Source organism: Tamandua tetradactyla, chromosome 4 (genome assembly GCF_023851605.1).
Source record: "Tamandua tetradactyla isolate mTamTet1 chromosome 4, mTamTet1.pri, whole genome shotgun sequence".
In the NCBI taxonomy this organism is placed as follows: Eukaryota; Metazoa; Chordata; class Mammalia; order Pilosa; family Myrmecophagidae; genus Tamandua; species Tamandua tetradactyla.
In genome coordinates this window covers 11,826,461-11,845,250 of record NC_135330.1, presented here as the reverse complement: position 1 = coordinate 11,845,250, position 18,790 = coordinate 11,826,461, and the positions used below count along the sequence as shown (strand labels likewise).

Here is an 18,790-nt window from a genome sequence, read left to right as displayed (position 1 = left end):
TTTTATCTAATTTCCCTATTCCCAATCAATTAATCTATTCTGAGTTCTGGCAATTTGAAGGGGGGATTGGTGAAACATGAGTAAAAATTCACCTCTACAATTTCTGACTCCTCTCCCCACATAGCTAGAGAATATATAAATGTAGAAATAGATGTATATATAAATAAGTGAATGTATAAATAAAAACATACATACATATATACAAAGACTGGCCACTGGGCATGACTATATCATTCGTAGTGTTTCCTATTAAAGGTTTAAGACTAGTTCAAATATTCAACTTGTGGTGACATCAGAATTGTTTCAATGTAACCTAAATGAGAAAAATGTGGCACAGAGCAAGTATTTTGGTTTGCCTAAGGTGCACATGTGAAAATAAAATTCAAATTGGATCTAGCACCTAGATCTTCAAACCCTCAATCTGTGCTTTTTCCATATTGCCATGTTTCTTTTTTAAACAACTTCCCAATATGTGGCCACTCACTGGCCACCAAGGACAAATCACCCCATTTTTTTCAGAACCTAGACCGGACTGCAACCAAACTGATTGACAACAACCATTATGATTCTGAGAACATCACTGCCATCCGAGACGGGGTACGTTCAAGGGTAGAGATGCGCATTTGCCTGACTCTGCACTGGGTTCAGCATTGGGGGCACAGTGACCAGGGTGGACAGTGACACTCAGGTATCACAGTCAGTGTTGCTGACAGCGAGATTGTCCATGATTTTTTGTAGCTGTTGGCCCGGCAGAATGCCCTTCGTGAAAGGGCTGCAAATCGACGCAGATTGCTGGAAGATTCATTGCTTCTGCAGCGACTATATCAGGACTCTGATGACTTAAAGAACTGGATCAACAAGAAAAAGAAGTTGGCAGATGATGAAGACTACAAGGTAGGTAGGGTGGGTGTTCAGGCTCTAGACATACTTACCAGCAGTTAATTTTATGGAATTGCAGTCTTGGAGCTTGAAAATTTACCTGTAACCCTCATTTTTTAGATGAAGAGACAGAGGCTCAGAGAAAGGAAATGACTCCCCTAAAGCTATATGGCTAGTTAAAAGATGAGATTCTAGATAATGGTTTTCTAATATCCTTCTGTCCCTCATCCCTTGTCTCTGGTACCACTTCCAAACGTCCTTAACAGAATGGAAGAAGGGAAGCACTACACCTTTATTCATCTGTCTTTTTTTCTTCTGTCGTCTCTTCTGTTCCACTCTGTATAATAGTAGAGAAATGTTGTTTGATCCCAATAATACATTCAAATTTAAGCACAAATTATTACTTTTATTTTTATTGCTTTAAATATTTTTATTGAAATATTTTCACACACATGCAGTCCAACCATGTTATACAATCAATGAGGCTCACAATATTATCACATAGTTGTGTATTCTTCACCATGATCATTTTTAGAATATTTATATCACTCCAGAAAAAAGAAATAATAAAAAGAACTCATACCTTATCCCTCCCTCCATTGACCACCAGTATTTCAATCTACACATTTTTTTACCCTTTATCCCTCCCATTATTTATTTATTTATTGTCCTTATTTTTACACTCATCTGTCCATACCCAGAATAAAAGGCACATCAGACACAGTCTTGCACAATCACACAGTCACACTGTAAAAGCTATAAAGTTATACAGTCTTCTTCAAGAATCAAGGCTCCTGAAACACAGTTCAACAGTTTCAGGTACTTTCTTCTCACCATTCCATACATATAAACAAAAAGGAATAGCTATATAATGTATAAGAATAACCTCCAGGATAACCTCTCAACATTTTTTGAAATCTCTCAGCCACTGAGGCTTTATTTTGTCTCTTTTCTCTCTTCCTCCTTTTGGTCAAGAAAGCTTTCTTATTCCCATGATATCAGGTCGCAGCTCATCCCTAGGAGTCAGGTCCCACATTGCCAGGGAGATTTACATCCCTGGAGAGTCATGTCCCACTTATAGGGCAGGGCAGTGAGTTCACCTGCCCAGTTTGTTTTAATAGAGACATACAGTTTTGTAACTGGAAGGGGGCAACTTCTCATTTTATAGATGAGGAAATTGAGGATCTGAATGAAAACTGATTTCTCCAAAGTTATCCAGTTATATAGAGGATGGTTTAATGTAATGGTTAGAGGCAAGAACTCTGAAGAATGTGACCCTGTACTTGAATTCTTGTCACTCTACTTTTTCAGTTTGTATAACTTTGGGAAAATACTGCATTATCTCTGAGTCAAAAGTTTATCTTCCTTGGAGTTATGTAAACACATATTTTGTGCTCACAAATGTTATATAATATGAGCATTAAACATATATATTAAAAAACATTAACATATACATTCAAAAATAGAATTTGTCTTAGGCCATTGTCTCATTGCAGTATTTACTTTTCCAGATACTAAGTCTGAAATGTATACCTCTCATCCTTCTGTTCGTATATCTATACAGAACTTTTGTCTGCATGTTTCATTCTGTGAAACTAGATAGTATGTTCTCTAGAGCAGTTATGGTTTCACTATATATGGGATATGATGATCGTCCTTATATGGGACAAATGGAAGGATGGTTCATGTACTACATCAGGAATAGATAATCTCCATCTTTCATGACAGCTCTGATGGACTGTCACTGTTTGCGTTGGGTGCCATGTTTTAAAGGATCTTCAGCCATATCCAAGCTCAGTAGACATAAATACTGGAGTTAAGTAGCCATGACTGCCACGTGTATAGAAGAAGGGGTGGTGACATGAATTTCCCAAGGATTTCCTGGCTCCATATTTGAACTAGGATATTTTTTTCTTTCATCCTCTTCCTGAAATAGACTTATAGTGTGAAATAGCTCCCTACCATCAAAATCTCTGCTCCTCATACTTCAAGTGATGGTTTCCTTTTATATTTTCCTCTTATCTCAGGATACACAAAACTTGAAGAGCCGAGTTCAAAAGCAGCAAGTCTTTGAAGAGGAATTGGCAACTAATGAGATCCTGCTCAATGATCTAAAGAAAATGGGTCTGGGGATGATTGAACGCAATCACTATGCCTCTGAGGATGTGGCTGCTCGTTTGAGTGAAGTTGACAGCCTCTGGAAGGAATTGCTGGAGGCTACAGCACAGAAAGGTTAGAAGTAGAGGCTTCAGTAAAAGGCTAATTTGTATGTTTTGAAAACTTCTTCTTTGATCTTTACCACCACAACTTCTCCTTCTAACCTCTTCAAGAAGAGATGATATCCATTTGCTATTCTTCCTTGTGTCTTCCTTCTTGTTGGTCAAGAACGTATTACAAACCAACCTAAATTCAATACACTGTATATTAACACAATCTTATGCTTTCTTCATGTGTGTAGTGTTTTTAAATCTTGAAATACTTTTTTCTCTTCGCTTTTCTCTTATTAATTTTTTTCCTTCTTTTGAATATTCAGGAGCCATGGATTCGGTGTTGGTTAGTATCTACAACTACTACCCTTAAATTAGTTTTTATGTATGTTGATTCTATAGACTAGACAACATATTATCATCCAGGTTTTTAAATTAGATGTTAAAAGGTTGTTGGAGCTACATGTGGTGTTCCTAAAATATTTTATTCTTACAAGTAGGAATTGAGGACTTCTTGCTTTTTTTCATCTGTCTAATAAAAGTTTCCAGGCTTTATTATGAGCTCTTACAAATATCCATGATATCTGTTTGAATGTAATGTAACTCTCTACTTACATTTAATCTTACCTGTAACTTTGGAAAATTAATCAATGTTAGTAATTAAAACAAATGTTTCTCCTGTCAATCTTCCACTTTTCCTGAAAATAGACTATAAACATGACTCTACCTGGTTACGAGAAATATGCTTCATATCAATTTGGCTTAATGTCTTTCTGATTTTTGGTTTAGTGGAAAAAATATCCTACTTGACTGAAGCAATAGGGGCTCTGTGCTGCGACTCTGCATTCCCCACTATCAGGAGACACAAAAATTGTTTAGTGGAAATAATGCAAATAAATGCTGTAAGATCAATTTGGCAGAAAATAGTGTAGATAATCAAACAGATTTTCTGTAAGAAAAAAAATTATGGGGAAGAGCAGTCACCAATCAGTCACCATCAGTCAGTTCTCTGAACTGATGGAGTTCAGAGAAAGACATTCATAAAAAAGATGCTTCAAAGTTTTAAGTGGAATCAACCCTGAATTCCCCACATCTCTTGTAAAGTGCAGTGTTTAGGCTTGAATCATTTGAAAAAGAAGTTGAATAGAGGGTAACAAATGCTATGAAAATACCTGAGATGGTTAAAATCTAACACAACAGTACTATACCTCGCTAAGAAATATAATTTATTGTTTAGCTTTGTTCTGAGAACTTTACTGTACTTAAATGGTAATTTAAGGTGATTGCATGGACAATCACATGATACAGCTATCAGTGGTTTCCTCTGAACATCAAAATGTATTACTCCTTATTTGAGGGAGGATATATTATAGTGTAAAGAAGAAGAGCTATGGTACCTAATATCTAATATTTAATATCTTCTCCCAGGGACCCAGTTGTATGAAGCCAACCAGCAGCTGCAATTTGAAAATAATGCAGAAGATCTGAAGCGCTGGCTGGAGGAGGTGGAGGGGCAAGCTACCTCTGAGGATTATGGGAAAGGCTTGGCAGATGTCCAGAATTTACTCAGGAAACATTACCTCCTCGAGTCTGCTGCGGCTGCTCGTCAGGTTTGTTGCTAGCTTTTTGGCTGATTATGGGCAATCTGTGTGCGTGCACTGAGCACATCAATAAGAAATAAGCCCAAGAAAGCAAGGACTCAGATGTAAACATTCAAATTTTCAATTGGTTGGTCGCAACTTCCCAGTAGTCCCTGTAACCAGTCATTCTCCTGGGTGCCTAGTATCATTTGTCAGAACTTTGCTGACTCTTCTAATTATAACACTGTTCCCTCAATCTAGAGAAGTGGGTTCTGTATATAGAACTTATTAGCTGTAGACCTTTGGTAGGTCATGTCTTCTTTTCTGGCCTCAATATTCCCACTTGTAAAAAAAAGGGGGTTTGGGATTAATTTGCCTCTTTCTTTTCTGATCTTCTGTGATTCAAAGCCTGAAAACATCTTGAATCCATTTTTTTAGTTGAGAAAAATGGAGCTCAGAGAAGTACAATGACTTCCCCAATGCCACAGAGAAAATTAACAGTAGGGCTAGGACTGTGATGTGGAAGTCATACTTCCTGGTTTCAGAGTTCTCCTTCCCCCACCCACTTTCTCCCAGACTTATTTAAAATGAGTTTACTCAGTAAGTCTCTAGAGCATATATGCTATATGTGAGCTTCTGGAGACTCTAGTGGGAATCCATTTCCAGTTGACTCAATTCTTCATCCCAGAAATCCTGGTTTATATATAAAAAATGGTTCCACTTTTCTCTCTAAGATCCTACCTTGTCAAAAATACACATTTATAATGTCTGCTCTTTGTTCATTTCTTGCTAAATAGAAAATACATAATAATAAATTCAGGAAACAGAAAGAAAAAAGTCTAATTAAGATTAAAGAATGCTTTGGTGGGGCCCTAAATAAAGTAAAAGGCTAAAGGTAATAAAACCTTACAAAGATGGCTTTGAAGTCTACAGGGTCTGAGGGTTTGGAACAGATTTTTTTTCTTTTTTTAAAGATATTTTTATTGAGAGCTCTTCATGCACAAATATTCCATATATGGTGTACAATCAATGGTTCACAATATCATCACTTAGTTGTCTATTCATCACCATGATCATTTTTCAAACATTTGCATCACTCCAGAAAAAGAAATAAAAGAAAAAAGAAAAAGCTCATATATGCCATACCTCTTACCCCTCTCTCTCATTGACCACTCGTATTTCCATCTACCCAGTTTATTTTACCCATTATCCCCCCTATTATTTATTTATTTATTTTATCCATATTTTTTTTACTCATCTTTCCATACCCTGGATAAAAGGCGCACCAGGCACAAAGTTTTCACAAGCACACAGTAACATTGTAAAAGTCCTATCTTTATACAATCATCTTCAAGAAACAAGGCTACTGGAACACAGCTCAGGTACTTCCCTCAAACAACTCCACTATACCATAAACTAAAAAGGATTATCTATATAATGCATAAGAACAACCTCCAGAATAACCTCTCGACTCTGAAATCTCTCAGCCACTGAAACTTTATTTTGTCTCATTTCTCTCTTCCCCCTTTTGGTTGAGAAGGCTTTCTCAATCTGTAATGCCAGGTCCTGACTCATCCCAGGATTTCTGTCCCACATTGCTGTGGAGATTTACGCCCTTGGGAGTCCTGTCCTATGTAGTGGGGAGAGCAGTGAGTTCATTGCCAAGTTGGCTTAGAGAGAAGCCACATCTGAGCAACAAAAGAGGTTTTCTGAGGGTGACTCTTAGGCCTAATTTTATGTAGACTTAGCCTATCCTTTGCAGGAATAAATTTCAGAGGGGCAAACTCCAAGATCTAGGGGTCAGCCTATTGATTTGGCTGTCCCCACTGCTTGTGAGCATATCAGAAATTCTCCAAATGGGGAAATTGAATATTTTCTCCTTTCTCCCCAGTCTCCCAAGGGGACTTTGCAAATACTTCTTTATTTACTGCCCAGATCACTCTGGGGTATATCAGGGCATCAACCTGGATGAACCAACGAGATCTAACACCCTATTCAAGATCCCATGTACTTATGGTGGGAACAGATTTTTGAAGGCAAGAAAAGATAAGTCTTGGTAAATAGTAAACATGTAAACATTTAAGGAAAGGAGTATGGGGCCCTATTTTGGAAAGGCAGGACAGCCACTCACCAGGAATTGGTTTTCATAGCGGGAATGAAGGCTATGAAAGTGGCATTCACCTCCCTCCCAAAAAACAAAATGGACAGAGAAACAAAAAACCTAGGTACTATGTTTCTGCTAGGTATTTATGGATGATATGATACTTGCAAGGGAAATTTAAATACAAAAGGTTTTGGGAAATGTCTTCAAAAATCTTGTAATCCAAAGCCCTGATTTGATAGATGTGGAAATTTAGATCAAAGTGAGTAAAAGAATTTTCCCAAAATAATATGACAATTAAGTGACAATCAAGAAAAGCAGCCTTGTCTTTCTTCTCCTTAGACTGAGGCATGTTCCACTACACTAGTCATTTTCAAACAGTACGCTAGATCAGTGGTGATGGTGATGATTAAAAATCACTTTATTACGTGGTGTTATTTTCCAAAGACAAAGCAGCCTAAAAGATGAAAACTGTTGAGGGAATAAGAGACTTAGGCTTTAATTCTTTATGAAGACTTTCATTCTTTATAGAGAAGTGGGCATATGTGTAAAAAAGCTACTGATTGTAAATGTTTGTTCCAAATTGAGAAGAGATAGATCAAACTCAGTAGGTTGTGCACTAGATGGCAAAGTAGACTAAGTAAGACCAATGCAGGCTCTTCCATTGCCTCTTGAAAAACTTCTCTCATGCACCATTCACCACCCTCCCAGAAGACAAACAAACAAAATGGACAGAGAAACAAAAAACCTAGGCACTGTGTTTCTGCTAGATATTTATGGATGATATGATTAATGAAGGTAAATGCATTTCTTGCACCTCTTTTATCACATGGGTATACAACCAAAATTTTATCTCTAGGAATGCCATTCAAAATCCAGTCTGTGTGCTCTTTCTTTCTCACATGTGACCCAGTTGGGAACTTTGATTTGCTCAGATTCACACAACTAAGTAGTGGTAAAGCAATTCCTTTGCATTTCTCTTTCTAAGGTTCTGACTTTTTTTTTTTTTGCATGCGTAGGCACCGGGAATTGAACCCGGGTCTCCTGCTACTGAGCTCCTGTCAAGTTAGGCCACTGTAGTGCTAATTTCTCTGATTTCCTTGGAGTATCCCTATAAATATTTTGTATTTTCTGAATTATGATTTGAGAACTACTATCCTATAAGTAGCTCTTATCTTGATGAAGTGGTTCTCATGTAGTTACCCCTGCCATTCCTTTTCACTGACTTCATTAGAGATCCTAGCACACTACATATGAAGGCTGATCCCTCCCATGCCCTCTCATCCCACTCCCAAACCCAGTCTCTTCCTAATATCTGGCACCCATTCCCATTTCTCCCTCAGGACCAGGTGAACACCCTCACAGATCTGGCTGCGTATTTTGAAGAGGCAGGCCATCCTGATGCTGGCGCCATCCGAGCAAGGCAGGAATCCTTGGCATCCCGGTTTGAAGCCCTAAAGGAGCCACTGGCCACCCGGAAGAAGAAGCTCGTTGACCTCTTCTTCCTGCAGCAGATCTGCAGAGACACAGAGGATGAGGAGGCCTGGATCCAAGAAACCGAACCCTCTGCAGCTTCCACCTATCTTGGTCAGTACAGCTTTAGCAAGCTGAGCCCCACGGAGAAGTGCAAGGGAGCTCTGGATAGTTGGAGAGGTCTGGGATATAGTGAGAGGGAAGAACGTTTGCTCTCAGCTGTTCACCCTTAGACTCATACAGACTTGTCCAGTCCTCCGTTGGAAGATTTTGATGTTGTTGATGATGTTAAAGACTTAACCTCCTAAAGACAGACAGAAGCAAAGACGTGAATTCATTGTCTCTCTAAAAAGCTAGACTGTTCACATCTTTTTCTGCTCATTCTGTATACCCCGTTCAAGAGTAACCCTAGAATTTGAAATTCCTTCGTTTATAGGCAAGGACCTAATTGCTGCCAAGAAACTTCTGAACAGGCACCAAGTCATACTGGCTGACATTGCCAGCCATGAGCCACGCATCCGAGGAATATCAGAGAAGGGAAACAAAATGGTAGAGGAAGGTATGTAGAGTTCTCATTGGGTTAGCAAAATCATCAGTATGTCAGTCCTTTGGGAACAAATTTGTAGACTCTTAGAACCTCGAGGGAATTTAAAGATATCTGATCCATTTTCCTATCCAATGTGGAAAGTCTCTTTGAACAGTTCTATCAGATTTATTTATAGTGTTGTTTGTACAGGACTCCTCCTATATCATGAAACAGTTTATTTCTAGCAAAATAAAAATGTTAAAAATAAAATATTTTACCCCAGTCATCAATATACTCCTCTGTAGATGATACGGAATTCAGAATCTAAACTCTGAAATGTTGTAAAACAGCTGAGGTCGTTTTCTATTTTTAGATTTTGTTTTATTTATTGATTTATTAACTTTTTTATTGTAATACATATTCAGCTCGAAGTTTCCCATTTTAATCACTTTTAAGGGCACAATTCGGTGAGATTTTAAAATAATATTCAAAATATCTTGCTACCATCACCACCATTCCTTCAACTTTTCATCATGTCATAAAGAAACTCTGCACCCATTGGACAGTAACTCTCTCTTTCCCTCACCCCTGACACCTGGTAACTTGCAGTCTACTATCCGTCTCTATGAATTTGCTTATTCTAGGTATTTCATGTAAGGAAGTTTACACAATACCTATCTTTTTGGTTCTGGCTTATTTCATGCAACAGGATATCTTCAAGTTTCACCCATGGTATAGCATGTAAAATCAGGTCCTTTTACATGCGGGAGCTTTCATATTTGTGACGATAGCTCTCAAGTTCCCAATGCCTTATTGTCTTAGTGGTAAACAGTCCCATTTCTTTAAATGTATCACTTTATATAGTTTTAATGCATCCCCTCATCCTGGTCTACCATATTCAGAAACTACTATTGCTTGATTATGATGTTTAGAACTGAATATCCTAGGCCAGGTATGGCATAAGCATAGATTACATTAGGATTTTTCCTCTCTTGATTGAAGAATAAGTTGCTGCCATCTAGTAATTGTTTACAAATATGTAAGTTAACATTCAGACTGCTGGGCAAAAGTTCAGATCCCAGCTGATAGAGTCAAACCTGTAAATGTTTACTTGGGATTCCAATATTACTTTAGAGACCTACCTTATTGTTTTCAATTGAAATCTCCAATATCACTGTGTATTTGTCTATTTCTCCCTTCAGTTTTTGTTTCATGTATTTTGAAGCTCTGTTATTAAATGAATGTACACTTTTGGATTATTATGTCTTCTTGATGAATTTAAATCTTTAGCATTATGCAATATCCCTCTTATCCCTTGTAACATTCCTTGTTTTGAACTCTATTTAGTGTGAGTTTAAAATAGATAGTCCAGCTTTCTTTTGGTTAGTGTTTGTAAGAAACATATTTCTCTATCTTTTCACTTATACTCTGTTTCTTTATATTGAAAGCAAATTTCTTATGGACAGAATATAGCTAAGCATTGTTTTTTTTTGTATAATCAGGTGATCTTTCCTTTTAATTGGGGTGTTTTTGTCATTTAAGTTAATGCAATTATCAATATGATAGAGTTTAAATTTAGATCTTGTTATGGTTTTCTCTATGTTCATAGGTTTCTACTTTTAAAAATTAATTACATATTTATTATGACCCCATTTTATCTCCATTTTGGTTTATTATCTGTAGCTCTGTTGTTTGTTTCTGTGTATGTTTATTTTATGGCAGTGAGTCCCCAGTTATAGCCTAGTGACATTTTAGAGTCCTTGAGACATTTTCAGGAGACACAAGATTCAAATATTTTCGTAACAGTGCTAAGGCATTATTTGGCTTTTTCACACTATTCTTTCATGAGTGTATACTGGAGTTTTCTGGAGCTTACATGATATATAATGATGTCATTGCTCTTATGTTTAATGGAGTATATATTTCTACATTATTTTTTAAAAATCTATTTTAATTCCAGATATGTTAACTATCAATAGATAAAACCCATATAAGCAAAAGTTTTTGGAGTCCTCAATAATCTTTAAAATTTTAAAGTGATTCTGAGAGCAGAAATTTGAGAGCCACTGGTGTTGGATTTACAGCATATCACACCCATATAATATCATACCATATTATGCATTGTGTAGACTTTTAAGCAGTATACTTATATTCTTCTCCTTTCCTTTTTGTGGTATTGGCATCACAATTTTTAATTTCACTTATATTACAAACCCTATAACACATTTCTATTACTTTTGCTTTAATGGTCAACTAGCTTTGATAGAGATTGAGAAATGAGAAGAAAAAAAAGGATTTTGCTTAACTCTTCCAGTATTAGTTGTTCCCTTGTGTATGTAGATGAGTATTTCTATCTGTATCATTTTCCTTCTGAGTAAAGAATTTCCTTGAACTTTTCTTATAGTGCAGATATGCTAGTCATAGGCTAACTAGGTTTTTTGATGTTCTGGAAGTATTTATTTTGCCTTCGTTTTTGCAATATGTTTTCACTGGATATAGAATTCATGGTCAACATTTTCTTTCCTTACTTTTAAGCTGCTGCTGCATTATCTCCTGACTTGCAGATTTTCTTATGAGAAGTTTGCTGCCATAGTGTCTTTGCTCCTTGTATGTAATTCCTTTTGTTCTCGGCTCTTTTAAGCTTTCTTTCTTTCTTTTTTTTTCCTTTATAACTGGTTTTCAACAATTTGGCTATAATGTATCTTGGTGTGATTTTGTTTTTTTTTTTCAATGTGACAATCATTGTACCTGTTGGATTTGCTTTGTTATGGTACTTTCAGGACAGCTTTTATTGGGGACTACTTTAGAAATTAATCCACTAGTAAGGCATGACCCTTCTAGAACTCTACCTCATTTATTATAATATCCATCCACTTTTTTGAGGTGGTATTTTTAATATTCTACGTGAGCCCTAGGAATTGACCTACTTTCTTTCTTTCCCTCAGGGAGTTTCCTCACATGGGCGCATATGAATAGGTGGCTAAATATTCTGGTGGACTCCTTTGCAAATCTCTGAACTCTGCTGCTGTGCATCTCGCTTTTCTTTAGTGCTCTACACCACAAATTCTAGCTGTCTGGTCCTCCCCAATTCTGGCTTCTATTACTTCAACTCAGTGTGACAACTGGACTCTGTTACCCCTTCCAGCACTGCAACCTAGAAACTCCTCAAATCATAGGGTATTTCTTATTCATTCCCTTCGCTCAGGGGTCACAATCCCCAGCCCATTGTCTATTAATCATTATTTTTTAGAGTCTGTTCTGTTTTCTAGCTGTTTTTGGTGGGAGAGCAATTCCCATAGTAGCAAATCTTTTGTGGGCAGCAAAGCAAACCTGCTGGCTTTTCTGTTTAATATAGAGAAGACCAGTTTTGGGAAATTCGTGCTCTGTTTTAAGGTCTGTATGTATTAGAAATATACCAGCCCACTCATTACGTTGCATTAGCACCTATTGCATACACACATCTCAAGCACTGGCATCTATTGCTGCTTAACCTTGCTTAAGGTACTCCAGTTCCTAGAAAACCTAATGAAAATGTGGCATTGACACCTGCAGCACCGTCTTTATGCACCCCTTGCTGTCTCCTAGGTCACCAAAAAATTAGAGTATGGTGAACATCAATGAACTCACCTCTTCTATAAATACTCCACAGGGCACTTTGCTGCAGAAGATGTGGCATCCAGGGTGAAGAGCCTGAATGAGAACATGGAGTCGCTACAGGCTCGAGCTGCAAAGCGGAAGAACGATCTCGAGAGCAATGTCCAGCTGCAGCAGTACCTGGCTGACCTACATGAAGCAGAAGCATGGATTAGTGAGAAGGAGCCCATTGTGGACAACACCAACTATGGGGCTGATGAAGAAGCTGCTGGGGTAAGATAGGGGTAGGCATGGACGTTGTCTAGTAAATGCTCGCCAAATGGTACAAAATTACTTATTCAGGGGTTCCTTCATTTGTGGGACAGCGACAGTTCTGCTCTATTATTTGGGGGCTTTCAGGTAGATCATCTTTGGTCTTCATCTTCTGGGAAGCCCTCAGAAGGTGACATTTTCCTACACTCAAGAAATCCACAGATTCTTTAGAGATTATCTAAATCTAAAAGGGCATGCTCAGAAATTCATGGCTGTCTTGGTCCAGTTTTCAACTTCACAGAGTAACCTTGGCTTTCACAACCCACCCAGGGTTTTGAGGTGCAGGGACCTGAACTACTTTATTGAAAGAAAATCAGGCAGATGTATTGGAGCAAAAAAGAACCCCAAAGGTCATAACTACTCTTTATAACCATTTCTCAATTTTTCTCATGGTTGTATGGGAAACTAGCATAGGATTTCACAAACCATCTGCACTAGAAATAATTGAAGGTGGCATTTAAAGTTATGCTAATGAGTAAACCCTACAAATGAACATTGCTGGCAGTATCCTCTTTCAGCCGTGATGTGCACTGGTAAAATTCTGGTGAATTTTTAGTTCATTTTAATTGATGCAGATATATTAGATTGTTATTTATTCATCAATGCCTATTTTCTTGACATTTTCAAAGTTGGACTTATGCATAACTTTATAATAGATGGCAAGTGGCTCTTATGAGGAATTTGGACAATTGGCATAATTCAAAACAGTAGAAGTTGACGAATCCCCAGAGGTGCCTTGGCGTTCCTTCTTTATGTTCTCTGATGATATTCTCATCAACAAATCCAGGCTCTTCTAAAGAAGCATGAGGCCTTCCTGGTGGATCTCAATGCCTTTGGAAACAGCATGCAAGCTTTACGGGATCAGGCAGAAACCTGCCAGGTAAGGAGCGCTTCAGGATGACCAAAATCCACATTCCTCAACACAGAGGAAAAGGACCTCCTTGTTCACAGTCTTTTACTCCCTGCAACCAAGAAAGCAATTGTGGAAAAAAAAAAAAAAAGCTAAATTCTATGACCCTCGTAGGCAGGAATTATGGCAACTTTGTAGCCTCTACAGAAATAATCCAAAAGAAGTTCATGTTAGCATGTATTCATCAATGCCTTTTTTCTTTTCTCTGTCTTCCTTTTTAATTTCCATTCTCCTTTTTTTTTGTTTTTCTTTTTTTGTTTTCATCTCTTCTTATCTTCCTTCTTAAATTCCTTCCTTTCTTCCTTAGATTTTTAATGTCTAGCATATTCAAACAGACACAAAATGATCCTGAGTTGAAGGAAAATTACAGTACATTAGATAGCCAGAAATTTACACAAAAAGTACATAATTGGATGTATGAACAGGAAAAAAGTTCTCAGAGAAAGGAGTGCTCAGTTCTCCTGATATGAGAACGCTAGAAGACAGGAAAATTTTCATAGTTAAAGTGAACCGATTTACCTGAGTTATTTTAAAGGAGAAATGGTAGGTAGTTTTCTATGCAGGCAAGAAGAGCTTTTCTAGTTAAAAAAAAAACAAACTGTGAGTACAAACACAGAAGCATGAAACAATCAGCTATTTTTGGGAAATGAGAAACACAAATAGTTGAGAAAGTGAGAATGGCAAGATAATAGAGAGTTGTATGAAGGGCAATGGAGCTGGGACCAATTCAGAGTCAGATAATGTTATAACAGTGTTTCCAGTGTGCAGTAGAAGGAAAAAAGACATGCTTCTTGTATTAAGGGAACTTTTAATGAGAGTCCCGGAATTCATATGCTGGGTTTAGAAAAAAGACATAGAATTGCCATATAAAACCAATATATATTTGCAGTGTTTGTATGCTGTGCCTTTACCAGGCTGTGCCCCATGTGTCCCTAAACGAGAACAGATAGCTCATACGTTTCGGTTCTGAGAAAACAGAGTACTTGAAAGATATGGTGAAGTAGAAACCTGTAAGAGGAAGTATAACTTCAACTCCAGTTTGAAGAAGGGGTATGTTGTGGCTGAGGAAGAGGAATCTATTTTGTTCATTTTCTCAGAAAGTAAGTGTCAGAAAATATTCCACTATTGGAAACAGTTCCTTGCCAAAGAAAGATACAAGATGTTTTTCAGGATCTCAGTTTATTTTCTCAATTAAAAAAAGGAATCCCATGTGTGTTAGTTAGATTCAGTTGTCAACTTGGCCAGGTGAGCATATCTAATCTTGTGGCTGCGGACATAAGCCAATGGTACGTGAACCTCATCTGTTGCTAAGTACATCTGCAGTTGGCTAGGAGGTGTGTCTGCTGCAATCAGTGACGTTTGACTTAATTGGCTGGTGCTTAAATGAGAGAGGGCAATGTAGCACAGCCTAAGTAGCTCAGCATTCGTCATCTCAGCACTTGCAGCTCAGCCCAGGCCTTTGGAGCTACAGAAAGAAGTCACCCTGGGGAAAGTTGTTGGAACCCAGGGGCCTGGAGAGAAGACCAGCAGAGACCATCCTGTGCCTTCCCATGTAAGAAAGAACCTCAGTGGAAAGTTAGCTGCCTTTCCTCTGAAGAACCAACAAAATAAGTCCCCTTTTATTAAAAGCCAATCCATCTCTGGTGTGTTGCATTCTGGCAGCCAGCAAACTAGAACACCATGACTTCCCCTATGCTATAGATAACCCATCTCCTGAAAAGAAAATCCACTTTCTTGATAGCGTAATGTAAAGGCCAAGCAATGGGAAGGACTGTCAGTGGAGGCCCAGGGAATGAGAAGGGTAATAAGACATAGTGGGTTTTCCACTTTCTCATGAAATTTTCTAAAATGTTGATGTGTATAATCCTTTTGGAACTTCTTAGAAAGGGATATTACCACTGCCACTTTAATAACTTTGAGCATTTAATATGGTGCCGACAAACTGCACCTTCACTTGCTCATCCTTGTTTTACATTTCCTATCCTGCCCACCTCCTGAAAAGTATTAAAATGAAGCAAATTCTCTAAAAAACATATTTTACGGTTTCTCTGTTTCTGACAACCGTGTAAGAGGTTCTAGCCAGAGACTACTCTCTCCTGCTAAGCACAGACTGCCACCTCTGATGTGCATCTAGAGGAAGGGGCTGGGGCGATATTTCCAGGGGATTGCTGAAATGCCCAATTTCCTGTTTATTCAGCAGCAGCAAGCTGCACCGGTGGAGAGAGCTGCTCGAGCCGAGAGGGTTGTGGCTTTATATGACTTCCAAGCCCGGAGCCCCCGAGAAGTCACCATGAAGAAAGATGATGTCTTAATTCTGCTCAGTTCCATCAACAAGGTTACTTTCACTTCTTTTCATCAACACTGTGGCTTTTTTACAACCATCTCTCCCAATGTTGCCAGGGTTTATATTTGGCCAGCCAACGCTCTTCTGTCACTTTCTCTCTTAAATAACTAAAATTTAATGAGTAATGTCTTCTTTCTAGATATTGTGCAAGTCCCTGTGCATAACTTTTCCAGTCTTAATAGCCATTCTATAAGATAAGATTACAGTTCCAATTTTACAGTTAAAAAATAACAATTCAAAAAATTTAAGTGATTTGCTCAAAGACGCATGAACCATGAGTGACAATTCTGTAATATATTTATAGGACTATAGTGTCTCTTTCTTTTCCTATTTTTGCTCATTCTTCTGTGCCTGATGAAAGATAGGTTATTTAAATCTTATCTGCCCGTTTTTTTTTTTAAAAATCTATAAGAACAGTGGCAAAATATTGACTAGAATTTTAAATATATTTTTCTGGCAGCTCAAGTATTTTTATATCCTAGTAGCTAATAAATATGTTAAATTCTTGGGAAGAAATGTGGGAAGTTTGGGATATTACTTCCCTGGAGAAAAGTGAATTTCTTGAAAAGGTAAGATGTTTCTTTATCAAATGAGTTGTGTTCCAGTTTCCCTTTCTCTTTGGCCAGGTCTCACCACTTCACCATTATTCTCTGATATTAACTCCAAGGTGGTTAGTATGGCACTCCCCCCCATATATTCTGGGGAGCAGGGTGAAACAAAAAGGGCAACCAACAATTTTGGGGAATTCTGGTAAAGAAATAGAGGAGAGGAAAAATTTTTGTATAACATTGTCACCCACAGATGCTCAACCCCAAGAATCTCAGTTCAGTTCTAAACCCATGAGTTTTTGGTGAATTCTTTGTTGAAAAGAGTATCCCATCATTAGGAGAGCTGCCTTTGGTTTTTGAAAAACTCTCCAAACTTAGGACTCTAACATCAAATGTCAAATTCCTAGATTTCAGAGCTTTATGTCTTCAACTCCTGAAGCTCCTCATTTACCTTCTTTGTAATATGTGAAAATCATATGCCACCCAAGCATTCTCTTGGCCATTGGCTTAAGAGGGCTTAGAGACTTAGTTACGAGAGTGGTAATGAGAGTGGAAACCTCGCCCATTTATGGATTTTACAAGAACAAAGGAAGGAGTGGGAATCTGCTCTCCCTTCAGGACTGGTGGAAAGTAGAAGCTGATGACCAACAAGGCTTTGTCCCAGCTGTCTACGTGAAGAAACTGGCCCATGATGAGTTTCCGACGCTCCCACAGCGGCAGCGAGAAGAACCAGGAAGCATCACCCAGCGCCAGGAGCAGATTGAGAATCAGTAAGTTCTGAAGCCTGAAGAACTGGACAGTGTTTGGCCAAACGTTTCCTTTTGGTTAAATACACTCTTCTAATCTGTTAAAAGATTAGAGATGCCATTGCAAATTCGCAGATTTCAAGAACTGAAAGTAAAATCTGAAGTCTTTCAAATACTTCAGTTTTTATATGAGGAAAATGCCCGAGGTCAGACACTTAGATCCTTGTCTGCTGACTCCCTGTCCAGCATTCTTTCAAGTTTATCAAAGCTCTCCTGATTTCCATTTGAGCTTTGTTTGCCATATAACAGGTGTTTCATAACCCATTGCCACTTGGCACGTGAACAGTTTACTTTTGTAGAATGACGGAAGATTATTGTCAGCTATGCTATTGGAACCTTGACACTTTTATTATTTTTAAAAGTAACACTGTGTGTTTGTCTGCCTGCTTCTGATGCCACTTTCCTTCCCTCTTTATTTCCTCTTCTCCTTTATCGTTCTGCTTCTTTTGATCTTTCCTCTCTGTTCATTTGGTCCCTTTCGTTCTCTTCTGCTCTCCACCTCTCCTATTTTGTGTTTCTTCTATATCCCCTTGTCTTGGTGTCTTCACCCAGATACCAGTCCCTCCTTGATCGGGCGGAAGAACGCAGGCGTCGTCTCCTGCAGCGTTATAATGAGTTTCTGCTGGCCTACGAGGCAAGAGACATGCTGGACTGGATCAGAGACAAAAAGGCAGAAAACACTGGGGTGGAACTAGATGATGTTTGGGAGCTGCAAAAAAAGTTTGATGAGTTCCAAACGGTGAGTGGAATCACATCTTCTAGACATCTTTTTGAAGGTTGTTATGATTTCCTTTTATCCTTTATCTCTTCCTGTGTGAGCCCTTAATTTATATCACACTTGCCCAATAACTGTCCTCAAGGCCAGTGAGAGCTCTGCAGCTCAGCTCTTCCTGCTGGTGTGGCAGGCATTATAACTGGAAAGAAAAGGCAGAGACAACTATTTAACACAACTTCGCAGCCTGAGGTCTCTGCAGTCCTGGTCTCATGCAAGTCTTCACCATTTCCACACTATCGTTCTGGGTTCTTAACGCTCAGTGTGAGATGGCTGCTGTGGGTGTTTGTGTAAGGTTTAATCATGGGGGAGGAGCTGAGCCGGGAACATAAGAACAACCTGACTCTACAGCTCTTAAATTTATGCCAATCAAACCCTTTTCATCCTCCTTTCTTCTCCCCATTTATTTCATTATCTTAGTTAGTGATGAGTATAAATGTTTTCTTTCTTTTTCTTATGATAAGTTCAACATGAAATTGAGGCAGCTTAAAATAGATCTACAAATATTAGTTTAGAATAGAAAAGCAAAATAAAAGGGAAGCAGAGATAAAATTATAAAATGAAACTAACAATGAGAATTCCATTAATAAAACTCATTGAAACACCTTTTTTTTCCTGCATGGGCAGGCACTGGAATCCAACCCAGGCCTCCAGCATGGCAGGAGAGAACTCTGCCACTGAGCCACCGTGTCCTGTCCTAAAATGCCATTTTTAATGTACTGAATAATATTCTGACCA

General features: G+C 38.2%; 1 protein-coding gene across 1 annotated transcript in view; it reads left to right on the top strand.

The window, feature by feature from the left end:
• SPTA1 (spectrin alpha, erythrocytic 1) overlaps positions 1 to 18,790 on the top strand; it is a 69,410-nt gene that overhangs the window by 15,692 nt on the left and 34,928 nt on the right. Inside the window, exons 13-23 of the mRNA XM_077156578.1 lie at positions 520 to 597; positions 739 to 894; positions 2,907 to 3,111; positions 4,515 to 4,696; positions 8,111 to 8,354; positions 8,677 to 8,799; positions 12,416 to 12,633; positions 13,460 to 13,552; positions 15,780 to 15,917; positions 17,093 to 17,244; positions 17,833 to 18,019. Of these exons, the coding sequence (XP_077012693.1) occupies positions 520 to 597; positions 739 to 894; positions 2,907 to 3,111; positions 4,515 to 4,696; positions 8,111 to 8,354; positions 8,677 to 8,799; positions 12,416 to 12,633; positions 13,460 to 13,552; positions 15,780 to 15,917; positions 17,093 to 17,244; positions 17,833 to 18,019 (1,776 nt within the window). The remainder of the gene's footprint in view (positions 1 to 519; positions 598 to 738; positions 895 to 2,906; positions 3,112 to 4,514; positions 4,697 to 8,110; positions 8,355 to 8,676; positions 8,800 to 12,415; positions 12,634 to 13,459; positions 13,553 to 15,779; positions 15,918 to 17,092; positions 17,245 to 17,832; positions 18,020 to 18,790) is intronic.